The sequence below is a fragment of the Ochlerotatus camptorhynchus genome, unplaced genomic scaffold (genome assembly GCF_037179485.1).
Source record: "Ochlerotatus camptorhynchus isolate MF236.1 unplaced genomic scaffold, CSIRO-AGI_Acam_v1.1 ptg000577l, whole genome shotgun sequence".
NCBI lineage: Eukaryota > Metazoa > Arthropoda > Insecta > Diptera > Culicidae > Ochlerotatus > Ochlerotatus camptorhynchus.
Genome location: NW_027041058.1, coordinates 1,858,723 through 1,886,350, shown reverse-complemented (window position 1 = coordinate 1,886,350; position 27,628 = coordinate 1,858,723). Strand labels below are relative to the sequence as shown.

Below are 27,628 nucleotides of genomic sequence, written 5' to 3'. Positions count from 1 at the left end.
CGGTATAAAATCTAAAAAGTATATCTGGCAACCCAGCCTACAACCTCGCCTACTACTTTAATTTCGATAAGTATCTCGGGTCAGCTGTCACTTGTAGTATGATATATGCCACCCCTAATAAAAATAATCATAAAAGAGAGCTTAACGACGTGTTCGGGGTATCATCCAAACCATTTGTGGGATAGTTTACCCATCCGGGATACAGTTCGTTTATGGTATTTGTTTATTAGGGACTGTATAACAAATTTATGATAAACTGTAAAGTGTCTAATCGTTCTAGTCTCGATCTAACGCTTCAACCCCAACGAGCTACTACACAAAACTACAAACGAAATAATTGTACCTACTAATCGTGGTCCTGGCAACTCTGTTTGATAGTTGATGCATAAATTACACAAGTTGGTTTGTCTAAAACTAACAATCAAATTGTCCGCTTAAAAATCTTGCCCGCTACCGCTAGGCGTCGCTACTATTCATGAAAGTATGTATAAATGTAAGAGAATTTTACCCAATAGTATATTGTATTCACCATTCAATACATCACATATTCTTGTTACATTCACTCTTGCATAACTCGGAGCGTTTGGTGCGCTATGTCTACTAGGGTGCTTCATTTTGAAAAAAAAGATGGGCCACCTTTTCCATAATATGAACCTGTGCAAAAATTGGTAAAGATTAAAGAAGGTCGAAGCCAATGATTTGAAATTTGTATGGGAATTACTATGGAAGAATTTAAAAAATCATTTATATCGCTCTAACTTTGCTTCTACTTTTCCAAATGTTGAAAAACTTAAAGTTATACCTAAATACTTGGTTCAACAAAACCACTTTTTGAAACAAAAAAGCAAGAATTAAAAAAAAAAAACAATTTTTTTAGGGTCACCCTAATTTAAAGCAGAAAACTAGTTCTAGCATAGTCAAATTATGAGCTAGATAAATAGTGTTTTCAGCAAAGTCGCTTGAAATATTTTTGTTTATTTACAATATTTAACCACCTAAAAAAGCTAACAGAATTTAGCCACCTAAAGCTTAAAATAAAATAAAATAAAATGAGAAACACCCTAATCATCAGTTTTATAAAAATAAAGCACAATTATTTATATGCATCTTCAACGAAGAAATAAAAATAAACAAAAACGTAGTAAATATGTTTTCCCGCAAAATTGTCGTTTTGGAACACAGTGCATTGGCCAAAAGAATTTCGGGTTGGATGAACTCTGGAGAAAGATGGAAATGCACAGAGTGGTTGTCCGAGCGTGCGTTCTAATTGCCGGCCACTGGAGGTTTTACCACCCGTTGTTATCCAACATGGGGCCTCCCTTAGCTCAGTCGGTAAAGGCGCAGCTACAAAGCAAGACCATGCTGGAGGTGTCTGGGTTCGATTCCCGGTCTGATCTAGGAATTTTTCGGGTTGGAAAATTTCTCGACTTCCGTGGGCATAGAAGTATGATTGGACTTGCCACACAATTATACCAATGCAAAAAATGGTACAGGCATCGAAAGCTCTCAATTAATAACTGTGGAAGCGCATCTAGAACACTAAGTTGAGAGCACGCAATAAGCTAATATGCGATATGCAATAAGCTTGAAATGCGAAGAAGAAGAAGTGTTATCCAACAACGGAGCCACAAGTCTGGGAATACGAAATTTCACCTAAGTAGCACTGATCTTCACACAGCAAAATTTCCTCACGCACTATCACCGTGGGATTCGGTTTCACGAATCACGCTCACGATTGATGTATGGTTCTACAGACCATTCACTAAAACACTCATGATCTATCGACCGACGGAACTTCCCGGTTCGGTCACTGGCTGTAGATCATTTCGGAATTGCCCGATGAAATTGGATTAGATTGCCGTGCACTGTACCACATTAAGATTAATTGTTTCAGACAAAGAGACGGGTATAAACAACGCGGGTTAGCTGCCGCACGCTTCTGCTGTAATTATTTACAAATTATTTATGATCAGCTTACTGATCAGTGGTCCAAAGACAGGAATGAAAATCCAACGCAACCTGATTTCATGTCCAGAAAACTTCAATCGTAATCTTCCAGGTTTAGTCCTTAGTAACTGAAGAATGGTGGGAAAGCCCACTGTTCTTGTCCCAAGTACATGTAAGTAGGAACATAGGGTCAATGTCGGTTCCCGTCACCCTATGACAATGACAAGTGTGAAATGAGAGTACATAAAATAATTGAAGACACTGGAGAAACCATTGGAAATCCACGTCAATAAAATATCAACCGTGTGTTCAAAACATCGGATCAATTAATATTTCCTGGCGATACATCCACGTAATTATCAACAAACTGCCCACCGCAGCACATCGCCTTCCTCGCAATCATCATCATCATCATCATCATCATCATCATCACTTGACCCAGACAAACAAGCGACGGGTAGCGGTACCAAATTAGACGACCTAATGAGACTTAATTTTATTGGTCCACTCCAAGCCACCGACTGCATTATTGCTGTGGACACACTTCCGCTGTGCTGGCTGCCGGGCCTTGTGTCCATCGACGATTCCTTCATCTCTGTGCAGTAGGCAGTACCGATGCGATGGTAATCATGTGACACTGCCACCGCCACCGCTTGCAGTGCGTGATGCAAAAGTGAAACCAATCTGGAACCAATAAATTGTCTTCCGCAGGCAGCTTTATGCTTTATCGATGAGAAAGAAATGGCAGAATCCGGCGCAGGATAGTGGGACTTTCTGTCGATGAAAATAGGTTCCACAAAGATTTAATTTGTTAATTTTAGTTTCAAAACTAGAAATCAGAACTGACCTTTCTGCATTTCACTGATTTTTTTTTTAATATTCTATAAAATACGGTTTCCATATGATTTTGTTATAAATGTTTTCAAATCCGTTGAAGTGTACTTAAACATGATTTCAAATTTCCCACCGTGCACTGTACTTCCAGTGCTCAGATAACGAGCAGAAAACAAAGTGCAGCACGCAGGGAGTTTTCACGCAGCAGTAGCACCAAAAGAAGCAGCGGGATACAAGTGTGTAACCAATCGTCGTCGTGTTGTTCGAAGTAGCAATCCTTATAAACCAGCTCTGTGTAAATCCGGACCGAGAGAAATGCCCCGAGCTAGTATGGCGACTGCGGCGACGGTATTATCCAGCAACACCGAACACAAATCATCGGTGTAAGAGTGGAAGCAAAATTGCTACTTGGAACATGAAACAGCAACATTAAAAAAGAAGAATAAGTATCGAATCTTCATCCTATCGGAGTTTGTGCGTAAGTGCCAGTGAGCGAAAACAGGAACCAAGAGTGAAGATAATAATTAGACCTACAACATATCGGGCCGGGGCAGCACCTCCCTGACTATGGATCTTCAGATTGCCGAGTACCGCCAGCGCAAGAGACGAAGCCGTGTCTTTAGCACCTGTGTTAGCGCCGCCACCACCTCAGATAAGGTATTTGTTCTTCGTCTCTTAATAAATGCTGCGTAACGGAATCGTGCGTAATGATCTCCCTTGTGCTGTTTGTGTTGTGTAGTTTTAGCTGCTTTAGCGTTTTCTGTTTTTGTTCGATTTCGTTGTTTGTCCAATCTTTCAGCATTGGAGGGGGTTGGGAATTGGTTCGACCCTGTGCTTACATAGTTGCTAGTTGTAATTGTTGCTCGGGCAACGTTTAGCGGATTTAGAAATGCGAAATGTTTGTTCGACTTTGAAAATTGCTTACATTGTTTCTCGCTTGCCTGCAAAAGCATTCGATGCTCTTGCATCAGTTGTACGCTGGTATGTGTACTATCGATGGTAATTGGCGGTTGTTTCGTTGGATCAGATAATTTGAATAATTTGCCTTCGATGAACTAGTTGTGCACTGGTGGAGAATTTTCTGCACTGGCCTTGTGCTGCTCGAATTTATGATTAAACTCAATATTGATTTTAAAGGTGATTTTATGATACCATTAAATTGACAAAACATTTCTATGGCTTTGCTTTTTTAAAACTGCTTCACAAACAAAAATCAAGACCTATAATTAAAGAGTGAATTTTCCAATAGCCATATCTGCCTTTGTAAACAAAGATTCAAACGTTGATTTGTCGAAACTTTACGTGGTGTTAGTTTACGTGGACGAGCTAAGAGTTTCGACTAATTACCATTTAAATCTTTCTTTACAAAAGGAGATAAACAATCTTTAAAAACTTGAACTTTGAAAAAATAAAATAAAATGTAGGATTACTTAGAAGAACTAATCAAAGCTACGAATGTTCTTCTATATGTTGAAAACCTATTTTAAAAATTCAAATTTCGGAACTCAAAAGTTTCCTGATGCCCTGATCCTTTACCGATTCATACACACAAATGCATTTAAATTTAGGTGCTCTGAGACATCCACTTACCTTAACCACTGTCGCCGAAGACCGTCACGAATGCATGTATTTTAGTTTTTCTCATAAAATGAGCTACTAATGTTGTGCTTGTTTGATTACTGAAAATAGAAAGCAACGATGTCCTAGTAATAAAATTTCTGATCAGAAATGGTTTAATTTATACCAAATTGAGAAATTAGAACGATATCACACATTGTCATATCAGCCATCCCATAGCAAAACTATAAAGTGGTTCCTAGAATTTCGTAAAAATTGGTAGTTTTGTTGCTTATAGCAAAATATTAGACCCGTATTTTTGTATTTTGTCATTAGGGTGACCATTTCCATGTTAGAGTGGTTCAAAAAATCGATTTTTTCAATCACTGGGTAAATCGATGATGAATTTATGTCTGCCCGTCTATTTTTTTTTTGCCCTTGCTAGTGATTCGGTCAACTCGTTCGCGCTTAGGCCCAGGACGCTGCTGTCTACCCTTAGAGCTTCGATGAAGAGATTGTTATTTAATGCCTTCGTCTTCCACTTCCGCTCGCTTATTTTCGTCCTATTTTGGTTACTATGGGTGTACTCTTCGCACACTCTCTAGTTCATATTTGCCATTAGCGACGTACTGCAGAAAGTAACGTCGATAATGGATTCCCTACCATCTTTGCGGAAGGTGCTGATGGTTCCTACGTTGGCCAGACTGACGTTCAACTTTGCCAGAGCTTCCAGCAGGCTATACCCTCTTGCGTTGGTACACCTGCTCCCCCAATCCACTGCCCAAGCATTGAAATCTCCTGCGATGACGACTGGTCTCCGTCCAATGAGCTCTCCGGTGAGCCCATCTAGCATCTGGTGGAACTGCTCAATTGTCCATCTCGATGGTTTTTTTTTTTTTGGCAAGGAGGAAACCTTCAAAAAGGCCATCGTGCCACCGCTTGACGACTGGGCGCACAGTCGCGGTGACACGGTGTGTGGGATTCTTACCGCACTAAAACCTCCTTTAGACGCCTTGCCCTTTTCCCCCGGAACCACTTGTCGTATTACTTCGGAGGGGGCCGTGCATTACGCTAATTGGCGCTTCCAGTTCGCTGATCGTCTCTCCAATTTGTGAGCCATTTAGCTCCCAGCGTCACGTTCTACTCGGTTATCCCCGGTGGTGGATACAGCCTACTCTGACGGAGAGTTCGCCCGGTTTCGGCTTTCAGTTCGCACTTGTGTAGGCACATTACTACTTTCTAGTTGGTCTTCTCGCCATTTTCGCTGCAGCGCTGACATGGTCTGCGTTACTGCTCTGTTGACGGCGTTAAATGTGCCCTCCTCTCGACACATTTCTTTCACGACATTCTCCGTGCTAAGGGCGAGCATATCCTCTCGAACATCATCAAATCTAGGACATGCGAAGACCACGTGCGCTGGTGATTCTTCCACATTCCCACACTCCGGACAGAAGGGTGACGTTGTGTGTCCGAACCGATGCAGGTACTTCCTGAAGCAGCCATGTCCAGACAGGAACTGCGTCAAGTGGAAGTTGACTGCTCCATGCTACCTGTTCACTCAGGTCGAAAGAGTCGGTATTATCCTGTGTGTCCATCTACAGTTCTCTGCTGCATCCCACTCCTGCTGCCACTTAGCCATCGACTCCGTTCTCACCATTTTTCGTACTCCTCTGGTTTCTCTCGTCATATAGCACTCGTAGTCCTCCACCAAGGTGATGCCGATTGGGATCATACCGGCGATAACGCATACTGCCTCCATCGAAATGGTTCTGTACGCACTCACGACTCGCATGGCCATGAGCCGGAACGTACTGCTCAATTTCCTTTGGTTCTGCTTCGTTTTCAGCGCTTCAATCCAGGCTGGACCTCCGTACCTTAGTATCGATGAGGACACACTAGCCAGAAGACGCCTCTTGCTGCTGCTGCTTGGACCAGAATTGTTCGGCATGATTCTGGCTATTGCGTTGATGACCTTCGCCGCCTTCTCGCAAGCATATTCGATGTGGCTATTAAAGTTTAGCCTGTCGTCGATCATCACTCCCAGATACTTTAGCATGCGCTTCGAAACAATGGTGTGCTCTCCAACGGTGATTTCTGCCCGCTGCACTGCTTTGCAGTTACTGACCAACATCACTTCTGTTTTGTGGTGGACTATCTGCAGCTTCGCTCCTTGCATCCAGTTACCAATCGTATCTATCGCCTCGGCTGCCAACATTTCCACTTCTTCCAGCGTCTCACCGGTTACCGTCAAGACGACATCGTCCGCAAAGCCAACGATCTCAACTCCTTTGGGCAGCTTGAGCGTCAGCACGCCATTGTACATTCCGTTCCACAGTGTGGGACCTAGAATAGAGCCTTGGGGAACTCCCGCCGTGATTCTAAGCGATTTCTGCCCCGTGTCTGTCACGTAGACCAGGACCCGGTTCTGGAAGTAATTACTTAGAATCCTGCAGAGGTATTCTGGAACCTTGGTGATGACCTCCCAGCTGGCGCTATTGAATGCATTCTTCACATCAATCGTAATCACGGCGCAGTATCGATTTCCTCCCCGCTTCTGTTTGGAAGCTTTCTCGGCTCTGTCAATCACTGTCCGAATTGCATCCACCGTCGATCTCCCTTTCCGGAATCCAAACTGTCTCTCCGACAATCCGTGTTCACTCTCCGTGCATTTCATCAGCCTGTTGAGGATGATCCTCTCCAAGAGTTTTCCTACAGTATCCAGCAAGCATATTGGCCTATACGATGCAGGATCCCCCGGCGGTTTTCCGGGCTTCGGCAACAGCACAAGCTTTTGTACCTTCCACCTATCAGGGAACTGACCCTCGTCCAGACATTTCTGCAGCACCATCCTGAACATGTCCGGGAACGTCTGGATCACCGCCTTCAACGCCACGTTGGGAATTCCATCCGGGCCGGGAGCTTTATTCGCTTTCAACCCTTTCGCTGCTGCTATGAGTTCTTCGTTGGAGACTTGTTCAACGTTGTCTTCATCTACCTCGCCATATGGTGTAGGTGGCCAGTTCGTTGGGTCATGCTGTGGGAAAAGTCCCTCCACGTTGGCTTTCAGCTTGTTTGGGGCACATTTCAACCGGCATCGTTGGACCTCTGATCTGTGTGTCTGTCTGGGGCAGGGAAAGGTTCTTATGATGGGCGCATAAACCCAAGCTAATATTGAATCCCGAGCAAGGCCGGGCACACTCAGCTAGTATCAAATAAAAACTAATTAAAAACTTTTTAGGAAAAATATCATGGTATTTTATTATAATAATTTTGGGATTTTGAATTGAAAAACATTTATTGGTATTTGTTTTTTTTTATGGTTTTCATGGTTGTAGACAGAGAGCGCAATATGTTTTTATATTTTTCCTGTGAAAATGAAGGCTTTTTTACACAGCATATAAAAAAATCAGCGATGTGTGTTTTTTTTTTTTTTTGTTCTTGAGTTATATTTTTTTGAAGTTATCAAGTTTTGGGTTTTCGCTCAATACTCCTATGCAAATCAAATTACTCCATTGATTTATAGCGACTGTAACATGACCATGACGCAATTTTGTGTTCAAAAGTTATGATTTTTTGAAAAAAAGAAATATTTTTTGGACCAATTTTTACAAAATTCTGAGAACCACTATATTGTTTTGCTATGGAATGGCTGTTATGATAGTTGTTTGATAATTATTCTCTTTTTGCTCGAATGTTGTTCTACCGTTTGTGTTGTGTGAGAAAGACGACGGTAGGGAATGAGTGTACGAATACAAACAGATGGTTACGCACGAAAACGAAGCGAGTGTAGTCCAAAACGTCAACGGTTTCAACCCCTGCTCAGGATCTCTTTGCAAATGTCTCAAATATTTTGCTAGGATCGTGCTAGGATTTAGAATTGCTTCTACTTTCAGCAGGATTGTGCTCAATAATCGTATAATTATGTTCGGTATTTTTTAGAAATTATAAATTTTCTTCATAAACATTCTCGGAATTCGGTGCAGAAAACTTAAGGAATTTCATAAAAAAAAAACTGTAGGAATTCATTCTACATTTACATACACATTCTTAATAATTGTCGTTAAAATTTTCTCTAATTTATCCATAATTTTCTTTACAATTCGCTTGAAACGTTCCTTGAAAATCTCTTGCTATGCAACTAATAATTTAGAAACGTTGTTGTTTATTAATTTATTTGATAAGGCTCAACCGAATTAACTTTACAGAGCCGAGGATTCTTGGTCACTATACAATACATATTAATAGTCAAAAGGTACAACACAATAAACACTTTATCTTCTGCTATCCAAAAAGCCTCCTCCTTCAGAACGGGAGCCACTTCCAGTGGTTTAATTTTATGGTAGTATTGCCAACAAGTGTCAGAGCGCTTCCATTGCAGTAATGGGCGCAAAACGTGGTCAGCACTCACACACTTATCACGAAACGGTTGCTTTCCAAAGTCAACGACACATCGACCGAAAGAACTGCTGATGAAGAACAATGAGGAGGACCACACAATAGTTGCTGCCAAGAAAACAGACGATCGCGTGGCACACATCGAGAGTGGCCTGCTTTTGTCGACAGCCGAGTGAACACTGTAATTTACAAACGTGTTATCAAACATTTCCTTTGACTTCACCTCTGAATTTCCTTGATATTCATTAATAAAACTACCCCTGAAATGATCTCTTGGAATTAGCTTGAAACTGTCCCTTGCAGATTTCATCAGAATCTCCTAGAACACTACTCAGAAAATCTTTCAAAATATGCTCAAAATTTCCTGCTAAACCCTCCCGGAAACCCCTTAAAAATCATCCAAAATTCTTATTAATTCTCGGAGGAACCTTCTTGAAACTATCTTCAAACTAGCTTGAAATTCTGCAATTAGTTTTTGAACCCCAGAAGGCCTGGGTTCAATCCCAGTTGGCGCCGCCGGGATGTTCTGAGGCATAACATCTCTGATCACGCCTTCCTTCGGATGGGAAGTAAAGCCGTTGGTCCCCGGTTCATGAGTTGATGGGTCGATAGGTAGGGTCCAGGTGTGGGAGCTGCCTTCCTGGCACGTCGGTAGCATTGGTGCTCAGCACGGAAAACAAGATCGACGGAAAAAAACAAACCAAAGGAAAAAAAGAATAAAATCCCTTTTGCATTGTCGTCCATATTTCCTAGCAGTTCTGCTCAGAATTTCTCTTTGATTAATTGATTGATCAATATTTAAGAGATTTTCAGCCGTTGGTCATTATTAGGCGTAGTTTCAGCACTATAGTTATAGCATCATTTATTTGGTCGTTTAGTTAATTCTCTTTAAATTCTACCGAAGACAACATATCAGGAAGACTGGCAACTCTTCCAATTTTCAATACGTCCGCTATGAGACAGGTACAATCGCGTCATCTGCCGCTCAAAGGTAAATGCACCGATCGACTGTTATAGCGATGATTCCAGCCATAGAAGAAATGTGTGTGTGTGTATTTGCTTATTCTTCTATACATTGCTTCCACCTTCGCCCAAGCGCAGCGCTACTGTATCTATCGCCTGGATGGATTCTGGCAAAGTTGCCAGTCTTCTTGACATGTTGTCTTCGATTCTACTCACAATCCCCATATTAGTCTCTTCAGAACTAACTTAGTTTTCCTTAAAATTTTCGCGCCGGTGGTGTAGTGGTAAGCGTGATTACCTCTCACCCCAGCAGGCCGGGATTTTCTGAGGCATAAGATCCCTGATCAGGGAAGTAAAGCCGTTGGTCCCCGGTTCATGAGTTGATGGGTCGATAGGTAGGGTCCTGGTGTGGGTAGCATTGGTGCTTAGCACGGAAAACAAGATCGACGGAAAACAAATCAAGGGAAAAAAAATCAAATGTTATTCCATAGATCTAATTATTTTCTTTAAGAATTTCTATGACCAGTCTATCAATTTGACCTAGTGCCCTTCGAATAAATTTACATGTAACTTAGAAAAATTTCAAAATTCTAAATCGTTTAAAAATTTTTAACATTTCTTCACACATCAAATAATTATCTCAATTGTTTAACATAATGTGATAATTTGTTGCAATCGTAAAACCTGACTAATTAAAAAAAAAAACCGAAAATTCATTTTATTTCTCAATAGAGGGGCATGGAGTTTTTCTCCGGTTTATGTATTTAAAATAAAATGCCCAGGCCTTTTTCCATTCACATTTATTGTTGACATTAATCATGCCACATTAAGCTGTTTACATGAAACCAATAAAAATTTGCTGGATAACCGGTTGATACTGAAAATTTAATTTATTGAATTTATTGGTTATCCTGGTATCTCTCGACGTTCTTGTATACACCTCGAACACCTGTGTGAATGTCGTGGTCCAGCTCCGCCAGAAATCCCTCCCGAATGACACGCTTAATCTTTCCTATTTTCCCAACACCAACGCCAATAAGTGAACCAGAGCAACCAGAAAACTCTTCTTGTAATACCATGGAACTCCCTTGAAACCTTCCTAAGAATTTCCATGGAATCCTTCTTAGTTTTTTTTTCTTAACTACTGTGAGAATTCAATCCCTTCTGAATAATTCTCAAAAATTTTAATTGAACTCTAGCCAAAACTCTTCTCAGAAATCTTTTGAAATACTCTTCAGAAAAACTTTTGAATTGTTCTCAGAAATATCTTGTCCTGTTCTTTAACCTTTTCTTAGAATGTCTTTTTACGTTTTCTCCATTTTTTTTAATTAACATCAGATTACGATTTCTTTGGTATTTTTCTTTGAGTTCCTTTAAATACTGTTGCCTTAACAAGAGATGAACTAGCCTAAGGCTAAAAATCTCTAAAATAAAGGAAAAAAAAAATATTGCCTTAACATTTGTTAATAATTCTCTTTGAATGCTCGTAAGAATTCTATTGGGATTTTAATTAAATTAAATGTCCCACTGTTCTCCTCAAGATCCTTCCATGAAGTTCTCCCCACAACTCCCTTGGAATTATTCTAATAATAGCATAGGAGTTCATTTAATTCTACTACTATTGTATCACTTTCACTATCACTTTTAAAAATCTTTAACAGATACGTATTTCGTTTAATACTTGCAAACTTCTTCAAAACCCTTATCTTCTATTCCTTATAAGATATATCAACGCTCATCAATCAATGTACATAGTTAAGAATTCACTTCAGCACTTCCTTTCTTCTTCCTCAGAAAACCATTGGAATTCATCTCAGATCAAACAATTTGGCATTTTTAATCATCTTTAAAAAAAAATTCAAAAATCAGAAGGCCATTTGAGTCATTTCGGTTTTTAACGTTTCATATTTTTGTGATTTTTACTTAAAATAAGGGCTAGATAAGAAATGCCGTTTCAGCTACAATTTTATGAAAAATTTCAAAGACGACATTTTGAAAATTTTATAAGATCTAAAATGGCATAAACAAAGCCACTAACAAACAATTACGCGAAGCATCATACAAATCAGAGAAGGTTGATTAAAACATTCAATTTATGTTTTGCCATTTTGTCCGGAACTGCTCCATTATTCCATGGTTTTCTATTTTTTTTTATTATAGTCACTTTAACACTCTTGGGTCATTTGTGACTTGACCGGGGGTGAGATTTGAACTCGTGACTTTGGCGTGAGAGGTATGGATGTTAACCACTACTTACTTAACGATCCTGCGCTCCTCCAGGGGTGCAAAGGGCCTTTGTGAAAGATTTCCATCCTGGGCGATTACTAGCTTTGGCCTTGACCTGTGCCCAAGTAAAATTTCGGTCAACGTTCTTAATTTCACTATTTAGGCTCCGCCGACACGAGCCTATGGGTCTGCCTCTGCTGCGTTGTCCTACTGGTTTCCAGTCCAGTGCTTTCTTGCAGATTTCGTTTCCGCCCCGTCGAAGTGTGTGGCCAACCCACCTCCACTTCCGTTCACGAATTTCTGTCTCTATCGGCTTTTGATGGCACAAACGATGAAGCTCGGAATTTGAGATCCAATTGTGGGGCCACCAGGCACGAATTATGGCGTATAACAGCACAGACTTCACGTTGCAGTTAAAAATTCGGATTTTGGTGCGTCGACTGATCTGTTTCGCTCTCCATACATTTCGCAAACTGGCAAAAGCAGCCCTCGCCTTCTTAATCCGTGCACCTGTGTCGCTCTTGGTGCCGCCGTCCGACGCTATCTGGCTGCCAAGATATTGGAAGCTTTCGACTTTCTCGACTGCCTGCCCAGCTACCATGAAATTGGAACGGTTTTCCGTGTTGACATCCAACGATTTGGTCTTGTTGACGTTGATGGCGTTGATGGTTAGACCTGCTTCAGAGGAGCGTTCCACAAGGTCGTCGAGCTTACTCTGCATGTCAGAGCGCCGTTGTGCTAATAACGCAACATCATCAGCCAAATCGAAGTCGTTGAGATGCTCCTTGGTAATAGGTTGCCACAGCCACCCACGGTTCGGTATACGGTCAACAGCTCCAACCATGATCTCGTCGATTACGATGAGGAACAGTAGCGGTGATAATATACATCCTTGCCTCACACCCGCGATTACCCGAATCGGGTCAGACAAAGCTCCGTTGTACAACACTCTGCATGAGAAAGGGACTCCCTTGCGTATCAGAGTGCCCCTCAGTTTTCGTGGTTTAGTCGGTCGAAAGCTTTTTCGTAGTCAATGAATACCAAGTACAGAGACTCTTGGAACTCATTGACCTGCTGCAAGATAATGCGGAGCGTGACAATTTGGTCCACACAGAATCTTCCAGCACGGAATCCTGCCTGCTGTCGCCGGAGAGTCGCGTCGATCTTCTCCTGTATCCGATTGAGGATAACATTACACAGAACTTTGAAAACAATACACAGTAACATGATGCCTCGCCAGTTGTCGCATGCAGTTGGATCCCCCTTCTTGGCGACTTTTACCAAGACGCCCTGCATCCAGTCGACCGGAGTCCTAGATTTATAGCTTCATCCCAGGATTTCTAGCTCATACCCAGGATTCTAGCTCCCAGGATTTCTAGCCTCACTGGCGAGCTGTTCCAGTTCACCCTGTTGAGCTAGCGTCAGTACATGTTCCAATTCTTGTCCGTTGTTTAGCACTAAAAGTCGTTGCCATAAAATCAGTTCGTAATCTTTCACTATAGGTTTCTGTAACAATTTGAAGGTTTCGGAGACAGTAGGTGGTTGGCCTAAGCTCTCCTATCCGCCGTGATGGGACTGCCATCTTGGGTATAGCTTTCGGGGAGAAGCATTTCGTATTCAACCCCTAACATGGAGAACAGACGCTCGGGTTTTGGAAGCCACATCCTCCGAAAAGGATGCAGCTCCCCCTTCCCTGTCAGCATACGACCAAAGTTCCCACCGGGGTTGGTTACTCGTACCCCAGCCGGCGCCGCGGGGAGGAAGGGATAGCAGTTACTGGGCAAGAGGCTAGGACCACTTTCACTTGCGTGACGGGTCTATTTTATAACCTTCAAGTACGCGAAGTACCGGTGGTACGCATTATTCCAGTCATTTGCCAGCCTGTTAATCGCTACGCCGGCGCCTAATTAGTTTTAATAATATTTTGTAGTTTTTATACTTCTCCGATGACTAAGGATTTTCAAATTATTTTCTGCCATTAACTTAAAGCTATTTTGTAGTTTTTTGTAATCATTTTGGACTTACAACATCTCTATTCAATATTGGTGAGTCGCAAGCTTATGGAATTTATTAAAGTGGGTCGCAATACATACAAGTTTGAGAACCGCTGGTCTACCGTTTTTATAAAGATGTTGACGCCTAAAGAAGGATTTTCAAGTTGCCTTGATTATTTTATCGTTTTTAACGTCATTTTGGGTTTGCTAAATTATGTAGTGTTTTCAATACTATTCTAATTCTACTATATTAGAGTCATGCAATTGTTTTGATAACTATTTTGGTTTATCAGACTATTTTCGCGCAATGCCGTTTTTGGTTTGATTTGCTTAATTTGATTTTGTGGCTACTACTACGGCAAGTTTCAGGTCATTTTGCGTTGTTTAGGCTTTTTTTTTTAGTTTTTAAACTCATCTTGATTTTTTTTTTCTCGCTGTTTTGGAATTTCTAAGCTATGTATACCTTTTAAGATCATTTTGGCCTTGGTGGGTACCGTGTTTATGAAATTCCTCCATATGATTCACAATCATCGCATGTTTGAGAACCGCTGCTATAGCCATTATAAAACCCATCGGACATCGCCTCCATGTCCCAGTTCGTTCCAATTCCGAATTCTCAGCACATCGTCCATCAACACTTGCTAGGGAATTGACGGATGCGCTATTAGAAGCTACCAACCACCATCAAGCGAGAAGCTGCTTCAAACTCTTCTCCCCCGAGAGGGAGAGTCTCTCGGTGAACCACTTCTTGGCACCTTCACACGAACATTGAACTGAACTGATGCATGATACCCCCCCCCCCCTCTCCTTACGTGTTGATGATCCTCACAGTTGCACGCCGGGAGTGAGAAGGTGTATGATAATTTCATGCAAATTGTGTTTTCCATCGACTTCAAGTGTGCTTCCCAAATGTGTGTGCTTTTACATTCCACAGAAGTGCTGCTGGCTGGTGCCTTGGCTTTGCACTTCCCACTGCTCAAGAAGAGTTGAGCTGAAAGCGGAATCGGTATCTCAGTACCTCTACGTACGAGTGATTTAAAATTCAATTTCACTGTAGGAGAAGTTTTATTTGGTAAGACGTATAACGGTAATGCTGCTGCCGTTCAGTGGGGAATGGACTTGCTCCACCTAGTTTCGATTCGATATCGCTTTGAATTTCAAAGGGTGATCCCTCTGCTGCTTTTTTAAAAGGTGTCGGATTATGTCAGTTTATAGTTTGATTTACATCTGATTTGTGAGTCAATTTGTGCCGTTTTGATGGCTCAATTTAATTAAAACGAATGCATTTCGGTTTGGGCTCAAAATAAAACGGTTGACATTTTCCCAGCGCTCGGATTTGACCCGGTTTTTGGAGGCAGGAAGGGTGATTTATGTGACTTTAGCCTAAAAAATTGTTCACTGACTACCCGAAATTATCGTTTTCTCTTTCGCATGCATGTCGCCCGGACCGAAAATCAACCTAGTCATTTTCCGCTGAGCTATATAATTTGCATTGGGTTCCGACCGAAAGCCTCTTCCCTTCGGATTCCGTCTGCACGGCAGGTGACCGACTTTCGCGCGTTCCGTCTGTTGACAACGAAATTATCATTCACCGTACGTGCGCCACTGAGCTACTAAATTTGGCGCACGCAAAGTCTTCACCGAAAAATGCCATGTCTCCGTTGTTTCGATCCCGACGGCACGGAGTTCAAGTTCAAATGACTCGCTTTATTTCGAAAGCTCAAAAAAAGACTAATTTTCTCCTTTTCTCCTCTGAAAAATTCCAGGGCGAATACATCAAACACCCGGTACTGTACGAACTCAGTCACAAGTATGGACTCGCAGACAACCTACCGGAGAGCCTACTGCCCAATCGGCTGGAAGAGATCAAAGAAGCCATCCGGCGGGAGATTCGCAAGGAGCTCAAAATCAAAGAAGGTGCGGAAAAACTCCGGGAAGTGGCCACCGACCGCCGTTCGCTCTCGGACGTGGCCTCCATAGTCAAGAAGAGCAACAACAAGCTGGCAGAACTCAAATCCGAACTACACGAGCTGGAAAGCCAGATCATACTGACGCAGGGCAACAGCGTCAGCAGCAGCAACGGACAGGGTAAGTTTCGCGCACTTTCACTCATGGGTAATTTTTATAAATTTCTGCATGCCGCCACCAGCGATTGACGCCATGCCGGCTGTTACGACACCGCATCACGCTTTTATGTGTGTGCGATAATGATTGTTTGGAATTTTCGGTGCAAATATCGCAAGCACATCTCTCCACTGTCAGCGGGGGTGGTGTTGTTGAACTTTTCCACTCGTACGACGGAGGAGAGCTATATGCAAGCAACCGAGCCGACGGACGGACGACGACCAGAAGCGCAGAAAAGCAGCGCCAAAGATAATCCAATCCAATTATCGGCAATTTTCAAAGCGATGTTTCTTCTTTTGTTTCAGTTCAGTATGCTGTAATGTGGCACTGATTTAATAATAACAGGAAAACAAACAATTAACACTGATAATTCGAATCGCTTTGCACACAGCCTGCAATACGGTCGTTTTACGGGTTGCGAGAATGGAGCGAATACGGTAAAATGTGGATGAATGGATTTTAGATATGGTAGAAGTTTTGTAAATTTTAATATTGATTTAAAATTAATCAAAAAATGTCGGCTTGACCACTATCATACCCGATGTGATCCTTTCACAGAATTTGAATTGTTCCACAAAATAATAAGTCTTTTTTTTTTACACGGTATTTTACGCGTTTTTTTTTTACATAGCGATTGCGTCTTTGTGGACTGTGTAAAGCAAAAAATTGTGTAACGAAATAGTGTTAGGTTTTATAAGCTTATATCTTGGCCATTTATTTATGGATTTAAATTCTTTTCCCACCTTTTGATTCAAAATTGATGTGAGATTTGTTTGGTATACAGATTATAGTAATTTTAATCTACAGGGTGTCTACTACCTGAAAAAAACCTGGAAAACCGGGAATTTACAGGGAATTTTATTTTTTCTGGAACAACCTGGAATATTCAGGGAATTTTGGTTCCACTCGAGGAATTTTCCAATTATCACTTCATTCGTAATTCAAAAGAAGTTTTTCGTTCAGTTTCTCGAAACGTTTCTGAAGGACACTGAACTTGACAAGCATCTGACAGCTAAGACAACGTGTGCGAACGAGACAAGTTCATTCAGAGAGTCTTGTCACGCTCGCTCTTCGCTGATTTGTATGTGGAGGATCAAAACCGTCGTAAAAGGAAACAGCCGAAAAAGAGAGACTGGCAACCGTCAAAAGGAAGCATACGAAGCATGTATTGTATAAGAATAAGCATGCCAGATAGCAGGTCTGAGACCCAAAATAGAATTTTTTTTTTGAGCTTCAGAGAGGGTCGGAGATCTACTGAGAAATTTGTTGAGCTTCAGGGTAGTTCGTAGATCTACAAACAAATTAAAAGTTATTAACAGAAATTCATTAAAACAAAATCACAAGAGAGGTCGTAGATCTTCAGATAAATGTTCAAAGAAATTTTCAAAACTTCAAGCAAACAAAAATAATTTCAAATCAATTTGTAAAACTATAAGCGAAATTTTACAAATCTTCAGGGAAATTCGCATAACTTCAGACAAGTCCAAGAATCTACAGTGAAACAATTTCACAGAAGTTTGGAGATCCTCGAAACATTATTCAACATCACAAAAGTTCGTAGATCTTCAGAACAAAGCTACAGAGCTTTGAAAAAAATCACAGGACTTCTGAAAAAATCACAAGAATCTCAGAAATGTTAATGGATCTTCAGTAAAAATTGCAGAACTTCAGGGATTTAAAAAAATAAATATTTACACGATTTCAGGAAAATTTGTAGATCTTGAGAGAGACATTTAAAACTTCAAGGAAGCTCAAATATTTTCTGATAAATTTTGACAACTTTAGGTAATCTTCAAGGAAATTTTCAAATCTTCAGGGTAACCCTAGAGGAATTTACAAAACATCAGAGAAGTTTGCAGATCTACTGAGAAATTTATGGAGCCTCAAGTTTTTTTTTGTAGATCTTGGGAATAGACCTACGGAGCTTAAGACAACTTTACAGAACTTTAAAGATATTTGCAGGAATTTGACGGAAAGTTTCACAGTTTCACACAAATGTGAGAACTTCAGAAAAATTCGTTAAATGTCAGAAAAGCATCTCAATTCCAAAAACAAATCGCAGCGAAGTACAAAAGTACAATATTTTGCAGAACTCCATGGAAGTCTGAAATAGATAAATCTAAAGAACTTCAGAGAAGTCCGTAGACCTTAAGAGAAGTCTGTAGAACGTCAGAAAATTCTTACGTTTTTAGAAAAATTTGCAAACCTTCAGCAAAACTCGCAGATCTTCGGGAAAGTTCGCCGATCTTTAGATCAAGAATCCACAAAGAAATTTAAATAACTTTAGAAAAGTTCGGAGATCTACTGTGAAATTTATTGAACTTCAGGGCAGTTCGTAGATCTTTAGAGCAGAAATACAGTACTTCAGAAAACTTTACAGAATTTGAAATAAATTTTAGGAACTTTAGAAAAGTTCAGAGGGTAGATCGTAAATCTACTCAAAAATTAGCAGATGTTTAAATAAATTTTCAGAATTTTACTGCGGTTCTTGGATTTTGAAAGACATTCACAGAGCTTCAGGTAAGTTCGCTGATCTTTAGAGATATTTGCACAGCTTCAGAAAAATTAGAAAAACTTTAGAATACTTCCTAAAACTTCCGGAAAGTTCAAAAATTTCTAAATAATCTTTTAATTCTTTAGAAAATTGTATAGATGTTCAGAGATATTTGCAGATATTTATTGAATCATAGAAAATTTGCAGAGAAAATTACAGAACTTTCGAGAAGTTTGTAGATTATTAGAAATGTTGTGAACATTAGAGATAATTGTTGATCTTCAAGGATCTTAAATCTTCAGGGATTCAGGAACTTTGTAGGTTTTTAGGAAAATTTGCTGAATTTCTGAAGAACACACAGAACTTCAAAGAAATCTGTAGAACTACCGAGACATTTGCAGATTGTCAGGAAAGATTGTTGATTTTTAAGTAAATTTTACCGGAGAACAGAAACAAAACTTCAGGGACGTCTGAAGGTTAGAAGACCTTGCAGAATTGAGTTGTTAACAGAAATTTTCAGAACTCAAGGAATCATGTATATCTAGTGAGAACTTTTCCCACTAGCTTGTCTAGAGTTGGTATCGACATCCTGGCGAAGTTTTGAAATCCATTTTCATCTTCATATCGCAACTCTTGATGGACAAGATGAGCCAAATCCCTGCCGGTGTTCCTCCTGAGCAACCATTTCCTACTCCACAAAGTTCACCTTCTCTTTCTCATTTTATTTATAATAATAAAAGCAAATACGTCTGCCGAAACTAGAGCAATTTTCCGGTAATTCATGATGGAAGTATTTACTTTTGATTCCTGATACAGTTTTGTTTTGAAATCTAAATTGACAGTTCTTTCGACATGTGCAAGCAGTGTGAACCACCAGCAAACAGGGGGGTTCGATAAAATAATAATGTGTATAATTTGTATGCACCTGGAATTTTTTTCATCCGACCTGGAGAAACCTGGAAAACTCAGGGAATTGGATTCCTTGGATTGAGTAGACACCATTAGTAAACTATTGAAACTTTACTAAACTTTTGGGCCGCAAACAACCAATCACGTGCTCGCTTGCTATGACTATCGAGAGAACACAGAGAGAGAGAGAGAGAGACGACCGGTTGCGAGGTTATAAAAAACCTGTATGTTTTGTTTCAGATCGTCTAGGTATGTGACGGTTGTGTGGAATAATAAATTCGATAAAAAAAACTTGTAATTGGCTTTTGTTCATGCCACAATTGCAGTTCAATCATGATAAAAAAAATTACATTGACCATTTCTGGTTGATAGGAGGTAATCAGACTTCATGAGGGTGTTCTAAGTAGTTTTGGTGATCTTGGTTGATGTGGGTCAATCTTTCTTTAAACATTCTTGAACCTATTTGAAGTTCTATGAGTTTCCCGGAACTTCTCTGAACTTTTCTAATGTTTGAAGTACTCAGAATTCTGAAGTTCACTGAACATTGTGTTTCAACCATGCACTTTATTAATGTTCTTAGTTAAGTTCCTTGATCTTTTCTGAGGTTCCCTGAAGTCTTCTGAGATTCCCTTAAACTTTTTAAGTTAGCCCGAGGTCCCTTTAAACGTCTCTGAAGAGTATTTCTATGGTTCTCCTTGCCTCCTCTTAAGCTCTCTTCTCTGAAGTTCCCTGAATGTTTCTGAGATGCTACAATAAATGATTAAAGATGATTCCATTTAAGTTCGCTGATGTTCACTGACTTTCACTGTCCTTTTCTCCAAAATTAACTAGTCTTCTACTGTGAAGCTCACTAAACTGATCTGAAGTGCCTTTTATTTTATCTTCTTTAATGTTCTTTCAACTTCTTTCAAGTACTATGAGAAGTGCAGAGAATTTCTAAATAAGTTTGAAGAGTTGCTGAAAATGAAGCTATGAAGCTCGGATAACGTCTGAGAGATTCGAAGAACTACAGATAGGTTCAGTGATCCTATAGATGAACACTGAACCTATCTGTAGTTCTCCATGAGCTACACTAAAATGGTCTTTTCTGAAGTTCCCTTGGATGCCACTAAAGAGTATTGTGTGAATCGATCCCAATCTTATCTGAAATGTTCATTCCGACTACTATACGGTTCTCTGAATTTCTTTGAAAACAAAATACTTCAACGTAATTCTTTAAAATTCACAGCTCTTTTCTTTTTAAAATATTGTTTGGTATGGTCTATTTAAAATAAAAAGCTGTGGAGAAGTGCTGAGGTGTTCGATAGACTACAGAGAGGTTTAGCAGACAATGAACTGCTCTAAGGCTCCCCTAAACTACTCTAGAGCTTTCCTGATATTTTCGAAGGTTTACTTGGGCGCCTCTGAAAAGTATATTTATGTCTTCCCTGACACTTTATGAAGCGATCCTAAATTCATCTATCTTCATTCTTCATTCCTTTATTTAACGTCGGTCTCTGTTCCGCAATCTAGTGCCAATCACCGACGGACATCGATTGCCATCCATTGACGGCAATCGAATGTGCAGGAAGGCAGCTTCCACACCTGCGTAGGATATCGCACCCATTCAACACACATGGGCCGGAACCAACGGCTTTACTTCCCTTCCGAAGGAAGACGTGACCAGAGATTGTTATACCTCAGAAAAATTCCACCGACCTCGGCTGGGATTGAACCCAGACCCATTGGGATGTTAGAAAGTAGTCACGCTTACCACTACACCACCGGCGCCGGCTAAATTCCTCTATAGTACCCTGAGTATTTTTAACTAACATATCACCCTGAGTATTTTTAAGATTGCATAGACTACAATTAATTTCCCTGAACTTCGCTGAATTTCTCTGTAGACTTCACGGTAATGCTTTCTAAAAAAAAAGCTATAAACTTCTCTAAAGCAGCGGTTCTCAAACTTTTGTCGATTGTGACCAACTTTGAAAAAATCAATAAGCTCCACCAATATTCAATGCAAATTTTGTAAGGCCGAAATGTATATGAAAACTTCGAAATGGCTTAACAGTTCCACAAACAAAGCCATCAAATCATGATTTCCAAAACGCTAGAACATATTGACATTTAAAAGTCTTAAATCGTCAAAATAGGCACGAAAAGCCTCATAGCTTAGTCAGTAAAGGCACGGTATTACTAAGCCGGAGACGGCGGGTTCGATTCCCGGCCCGATCGAGGTAATCTTTCGGGTTGGAAATTTTCTCGACTTCCCTGGGCATAGAGTATCATTGTGCTTGCCACGCAATATACAAATCCATGCATTGGTATTGGTATCGAAAGCTCTCAATTAATAACTGTGGAAGTGCATTTATAGAACACTATGTTGAGAGCACGCAATAAGCTCATATGTGCGCTACGTAATAAGCTTGAAATGCGAATAAGAAGAAGAAGGCACGACAAGCTAAATAGAAAAGTACTTCAAAACAATTCAATGGTAAAACTCCGGGAATATTACAACGTTAAAATGGTCTTTAAAACGCTAAAATGGCTTTCACAGAGGTCCTGGAAACCCTCAAAATAATCTTTAATACGTCCAGAATTAACCATTATAACCTCAACACACTATAGATGGCCTCACAACCACTGTGATCTAGCCTATATTTACCAAAATGCCTTTAAATTGCTTTAAAAACCGCTAAAATGGCCTTAAATCATAGAATGGCTATTTACGAATCTCTTAAAACAATCTTGAGAGCGACAACCCTCATAATAATTTTGAAACTTTAAAAAGGTCTCAAAAATGCCTAAAATGGCCCAAAAAAGTCGCCAAAATACTTCACGCATACTAAATAACCTATTTATAACAAAACTGACACTGAAATTCTTGAATGATTTTAAAACGTCATCATATTTTAAAAATTAAGGTTCTATTTAGAAGTTTAATGCGAAAATTACAATGCTTCTTTTCAATTTAGATGAAAATTTGCATTAATTTTCGCATTCTATTTTTTACATTAAAAAATCAATTATTCAATTGTTATTGGTAGCTCTACTTATATTAACCCAACACAATTTTGAATGCAGATAAATTTTTCATGAAATTCTAAACACCACGACCAAGTTGTCGCAAATATGCAACGCTGCTCTAAAGTGTTCTAAGCTGCTCAAAGAACGAGGATGAGGATCTTTTGACAAAGAAAAACTTGTGTAGCTTGAAAAAATTCTAAGAGGTTCGGTGAACTATTTAATTGGTTCAACGGACTTCGAACTTCTCCAAAGTTTTCCTGATCGTTTCGAAGGTTCCCTTGGACGCCTCTGAAGAGTAGTTCTAAACCTACTGTAATCTTCTCTGAAACTCTCCTAAAAATCCCTGAGGTTCCCAGAGTTTTTCTGAGATTCCTAGATCAGCGGTTCTCAAACTTTCGTTTGTTGCGACCCACTTTGAGACATTCCATAAACTACATTTAATAAATAAATTAAAAACCTTTAGCTTAAATGTGTAGCTCTACTTTCATTAGCCCAATTAAGGCGATTACTTGAAGAGTCCACAAATGGCCGTCATGATGGTTCTTGCGACCCACCTAAGGACAGCCCGCAACTCGCAACCGTGGGTCACGACCCATAGATTGAGAAATGTTGCCCTAGGCTACAGTGATTTTTCTTATGTATCTTTGGTGCTGACCTTTTATTTGTTTTCCGTCGATCTTGTTATCCGTACCAATGCTACCGATGCCAGAGAGACAGCTCCCACACCTGGACCCTACCTATCGACCCATCAAACGCATGGACTGGGGACCAACGGCTGTACTTCCCTTCTAAAGGAAGGCGTGATCAGAAATTTTATGCCTCAGAAAATCCCGACGGGGTTGAACCCAGGCCCTTTGGAATGAGAGCGAGTCACGCTTACCACTACACCACCTAAACTCGATTATTTCGAAATAAGTCTTGAAAATGATAGCTGTCAGCTAAAATGAAACCCACTCTTACTACGACACTGAATTGTAATATTTGCTGTGCGAGAATGCTTCTTCGGCTATACTATAAGCTGGTTTGCCTCAACATCGAACGAGTGCTACCTACATATTATGCAGTCTAGCCTACCGACTTGTAAACAGATACATTATGCAACAGTTGACCATTGTTTGTTGTATGTAAAGACCCTGGGAAAAAGCATATATTTGCAATCATTCCAGCAGACTAAACTACTGTGTTAACGATTCCATTAAGGACAAACGAGTAGACGATAAGGAAACAAGATTGCAGTGCAGAAGCTTTCAACACATGTTAACTACGTACATTTTCGGAGATTGCCCAACATGACAAATGCGGCGAATGACAAATGACCGATTTGAAGCGAGCCGATATTAAAAATCGACACCGATGCACCAACGCAATCGTGTGTGTGTGTGGTGTGGGATCGACCTCGCAATTGCCATTAATCTTATCCGTTGCATCCGTCGCATACGAACATGCATCCGACGCGGTGGGGCGGCGCGGCGGCGGTCAATATCGGACGTGCCTGTCAGTTCGTCGACCTTGCCGGCACTGCTGCCTTGCCATAATGGGTGGCTTTAGCGGTTTGAAACTCATCCTCAATTCGGCTTTAGGATGGTGTCCGTTGGTGGTGGTGGAAGTGGTAATGCAACCGCACATTATCGCATTGTTGTAATACTTTTAACACAGAAATTAAATAAAAAAAAAATAACATCACTACGGCACCGCTCTCACACAATAGATGCAAGCGACGAGCGGATCGACGCACAGTGGTCCATGTTTGAAAAATCTGGCAGAAAAACAATTTTCAAAATTATCGGATCGTCGTATAACCATTAAGCATTTGACATTTGATTAAAAATATTTTACGTCTTATTCATAGTTAAACATCATATTTTGCTTATTACAAAGTGACCAGTGAAAGGGGAAAAAGTCACGGATTCAGGAATTGCAGGATACAGTCACTTAAAAATAATTCTAGAGTTAACACCAAAGTAAGGTACACGGTGGCAAGTTTCTACGCGTGGGGAAGTTGAAACGGTACGTGTACCTTATATCAGAGGAAATGTCCTGCAGAGTTTTGATATAAACTCTAAGAGAGAGTCAATTTTGTGAGTTCAGGCATTGTGCGAATTAAATTTCAAGGGAACCTCTAATAGCATTTCTAGATAATTTTAAGGAGAATTTAGAGGAAAATTCCAAGATTATTCTGAGTAATATTTTAACATAATTCTGAAGTGAATTACATGGAAATAAAGAAACTAAGAAGAATTCAGGAGAATGTAGAAAAATGTAAGGATGAATCAGTGAATTCTTCGTTTATAAATCTCTACAAAAAATATCTGTGGATTTTTACTTTGCTAATACATGCTAATAAGCTGATTCTGTGCAATTGAAGTTACTATTGAACTGTGGAAATAAACGTTGTATCTTCCAAGAATTACTATATAATGTGTTTATATCTTCTAAAAAGTTGCAGTGTTTTTTCAGAAGAAGAAAAACAAAAGTTGCAGTGTTTTTGCAGAAGAAGAAAAATTCCATAAAAAAGTTTATGGAAAAGGATGTACTAATGTCCACAACAGGTACAGCAAAACATCACATAGACGCCCTTATTCGCACTATCTATTCAGGAATAGAAAGAAAAGAATAGCCAACGCAGCCAACTGAAGCTTGAACCAGGTACCTGGGAAACCTACAATATCCGCGGTAACAGGCAGCAAACGGTGCCTTGTCGTATTTAGTTTTTGAATATTGCTGCATTTATAAATGCATTTTATGAAATATGGAGAAATGTCTCTAATGTTGGCCTATAGATCTAAGATTGGGTCCATCGCTAAAAATCTTCTTCTTCTTATTCTTCTTCTTCGCATTTCAAGCTTATTGCATATCGCATATTAGCTTATTGCGTGCTCTCAACTTAGTGTTCTAGATGCACTTCCACAGTTATTAATTGAGAGCTCTCGATGCCTGTACCATTTTTGCATTGGTATAATTGTGTGGCAAGTCCAATCATACTTCTATGCCCAGGGAAGTCGAGAAATTTTCCAATCCGAAAAATTCCTAAACCGAATCGGGAATCGAACCCAGCCACCTCCAGCATGGTCTTGCTTTGTAGCTGCGCCTTTACCGACTGAGCTAAGGGAGGTCCCTTAAAAAATCTAAAAATCTGCTATTTATATCTAGATGAACGCGTTATTGGGACGTTACTAATGGATATTTTGGTTGCTATTGAAAATTTAGTCGATTGCTGAATTTACGTATGGACCCAAATTAGGGACACTTAGACCGACATTACCTGCATTTCCCCTACTGAAATAAATTTATTTTTTACTAAGTGGATGGATCACACAAAATGTTGATCCGGTGCCTATTCTTTTCCAAACATAATGTAATGTTATACTGACCGCCCGCTTTCACCAATTTTCTTTCTTAATTCTATACCCTTCTTCCATTCACAATACCGATTCCATAAACCTAACTTCCACTACCCTCATGATCTTTGCTTTTTCCTTCCCTTTTGAAGTGCTGACTTCTGAAACCATCTTCAAAATTCCTTCGTCCAAACAGTATAGGTTCCCGAGCAAAGTCTGAGATCAAATCGAAATCTAAATTTGATGTTGTGATTTCGCTGATAACGATAACTTAGGTTACTGTCGTTTTGGTCGTTTTAACGGTTAAAATATCAAAATTGAGAGCAAAAAAATCTTCCTGTGACATTACATTGAAAACTATTTCTGCTATCAGTGAGAGCAAACTGAAAACTCAATTTGATATCATTTTTTGCTGTTGATAACAAAACAAGTATTCAATTTGATGTTATGCTAAGGCAATGAAAACAAACCCGCAACAACATATTTTTGAAGGCCAAATGTACAGCAAAATGAAAACAAAATTTATCAATTGCATAAACTGGAAACAAATTAGGATTTCAGTTTGATGTTGATATCAAAACTTGATTTCAATTTGCTGTCATTTCGATGCTGGACTTTGCTCGGGTTTTCTCTCGCTCCCACTGTTATTTTACTTTTTCGATATCGAACCACAAACCCTTCACAACCAAACCCTTCCTTTATTATTTCTTCCTCCTCCAACCTAAAAAAAACGCTACTCAAGTTTATACTAAACAAACGAACGAACGTTTACATAACCACTACTGATAAAGTTTTTCAATACCGGAAAATCACTCACGCGAAAAAAAAAGAAAAATCGCTCCTAAATCTCCAAAACCTTATGAATTTATTATGTTTTCGAACACAGACAGACATATCGCTAGCAACGCATGCAGCAATATATGAATTTGCTTGGATGCAACATGTTCTAAATACTCCAAATTGTCCAGGAATGATACTGGATCAACCAACGCCTGCGCAATGCTCTCAGTGACGACCTAACCATGTTCATTAAGTTTTTGCGCATCACTTAGAATACATGTTGCTGTACATTAGATGTTCAAGGTTCTCCAAATTATCCTGGAGTTCTGATCAAATGATCTACCAGATGATCAATGACTGATACAATGCCCTTGGTTACGAAACAACTCCAAACAGGTTCATAGAAATTATGTACATCATTTAGATTTCAATTCCATATGTATAAGATGTTCTAGATTCTCAAAATTGCCCAGGAGTTCAGCCTATTTAATCTACTGGATCAACCGAGGCCTGCGCGATGTCCTCATCTATTTAAACATATTCATAGAGTTTTTGTCCATCTTTTATAATCCATTAGAAAAGTTTGATGAGCGGAACCATTTTAAATTAGGGTCCAAAATATTTGTATTTGTAGAGCAACCACATAGAGCCTCGGTTCGGTTGTTTGCTGTTTTCAAATTCATCGAATAAAGGATTCAATTACGTCCTTATGAACATTCAATCCTGGTTGACGTTCATCATTATTAAATCACAACCATCAACGGTCTTCTTTTTTCTTATTCGCATTTCAAGCTTATTACGTAGTGCATATTAACTTATTGCGTGCTCTCAACTTAGTGTTCTAAATGCACTTCTACAGTTATTAATTGAGAGCTTTCGATGCCAATACCAATGCATGAATTTGTATATTGTGTGGCAAGCACAACGATACTCTATGCCCAGGGAAGTCGAGAAAATTTCCAAACCGAAAGATTCCCTCTACCGGACCGGGAATCTAACCCGCTGCCTCCGGCTTGGAAATACCGTGTCTTTACTGACTAGGCTATGAGGCCCCC

The 27,628-nt window shown here is 39.9% G+C and overlaps 1 protein-coding gene across 4 annotated transcripts in view; it reads left to right on the top strand.

Annotated features, from left to right (window-relative positions):
- Pkn (serine/threonine-protein kinase N) overlaps nucleotides 1-27,628 on the top strand; it is a 264,865-nt gene that overhangs the window by 138,644 nt on the left and 98,593 nt on the right. For 3 of the 4 annotated variants that reach the window (XM_065236877.1, XM_065236875.1, XM_065236878.1), the window contains exon 2: nucleotides 15,683-16,004. In XM_065236877.1, coding sequence (XP_065092949.1) covers nucleotides 15,683-16,004 — 322 coding nt within the window. Of the gene's footprint in view, nucleotides 1-3,302; nucleotides 3,439-15,682; nucleotides 16,005-27,628 lie in introns of those variants that run through there. The other variant, XM_065236876.1, reaches the window with a different exon arrangement.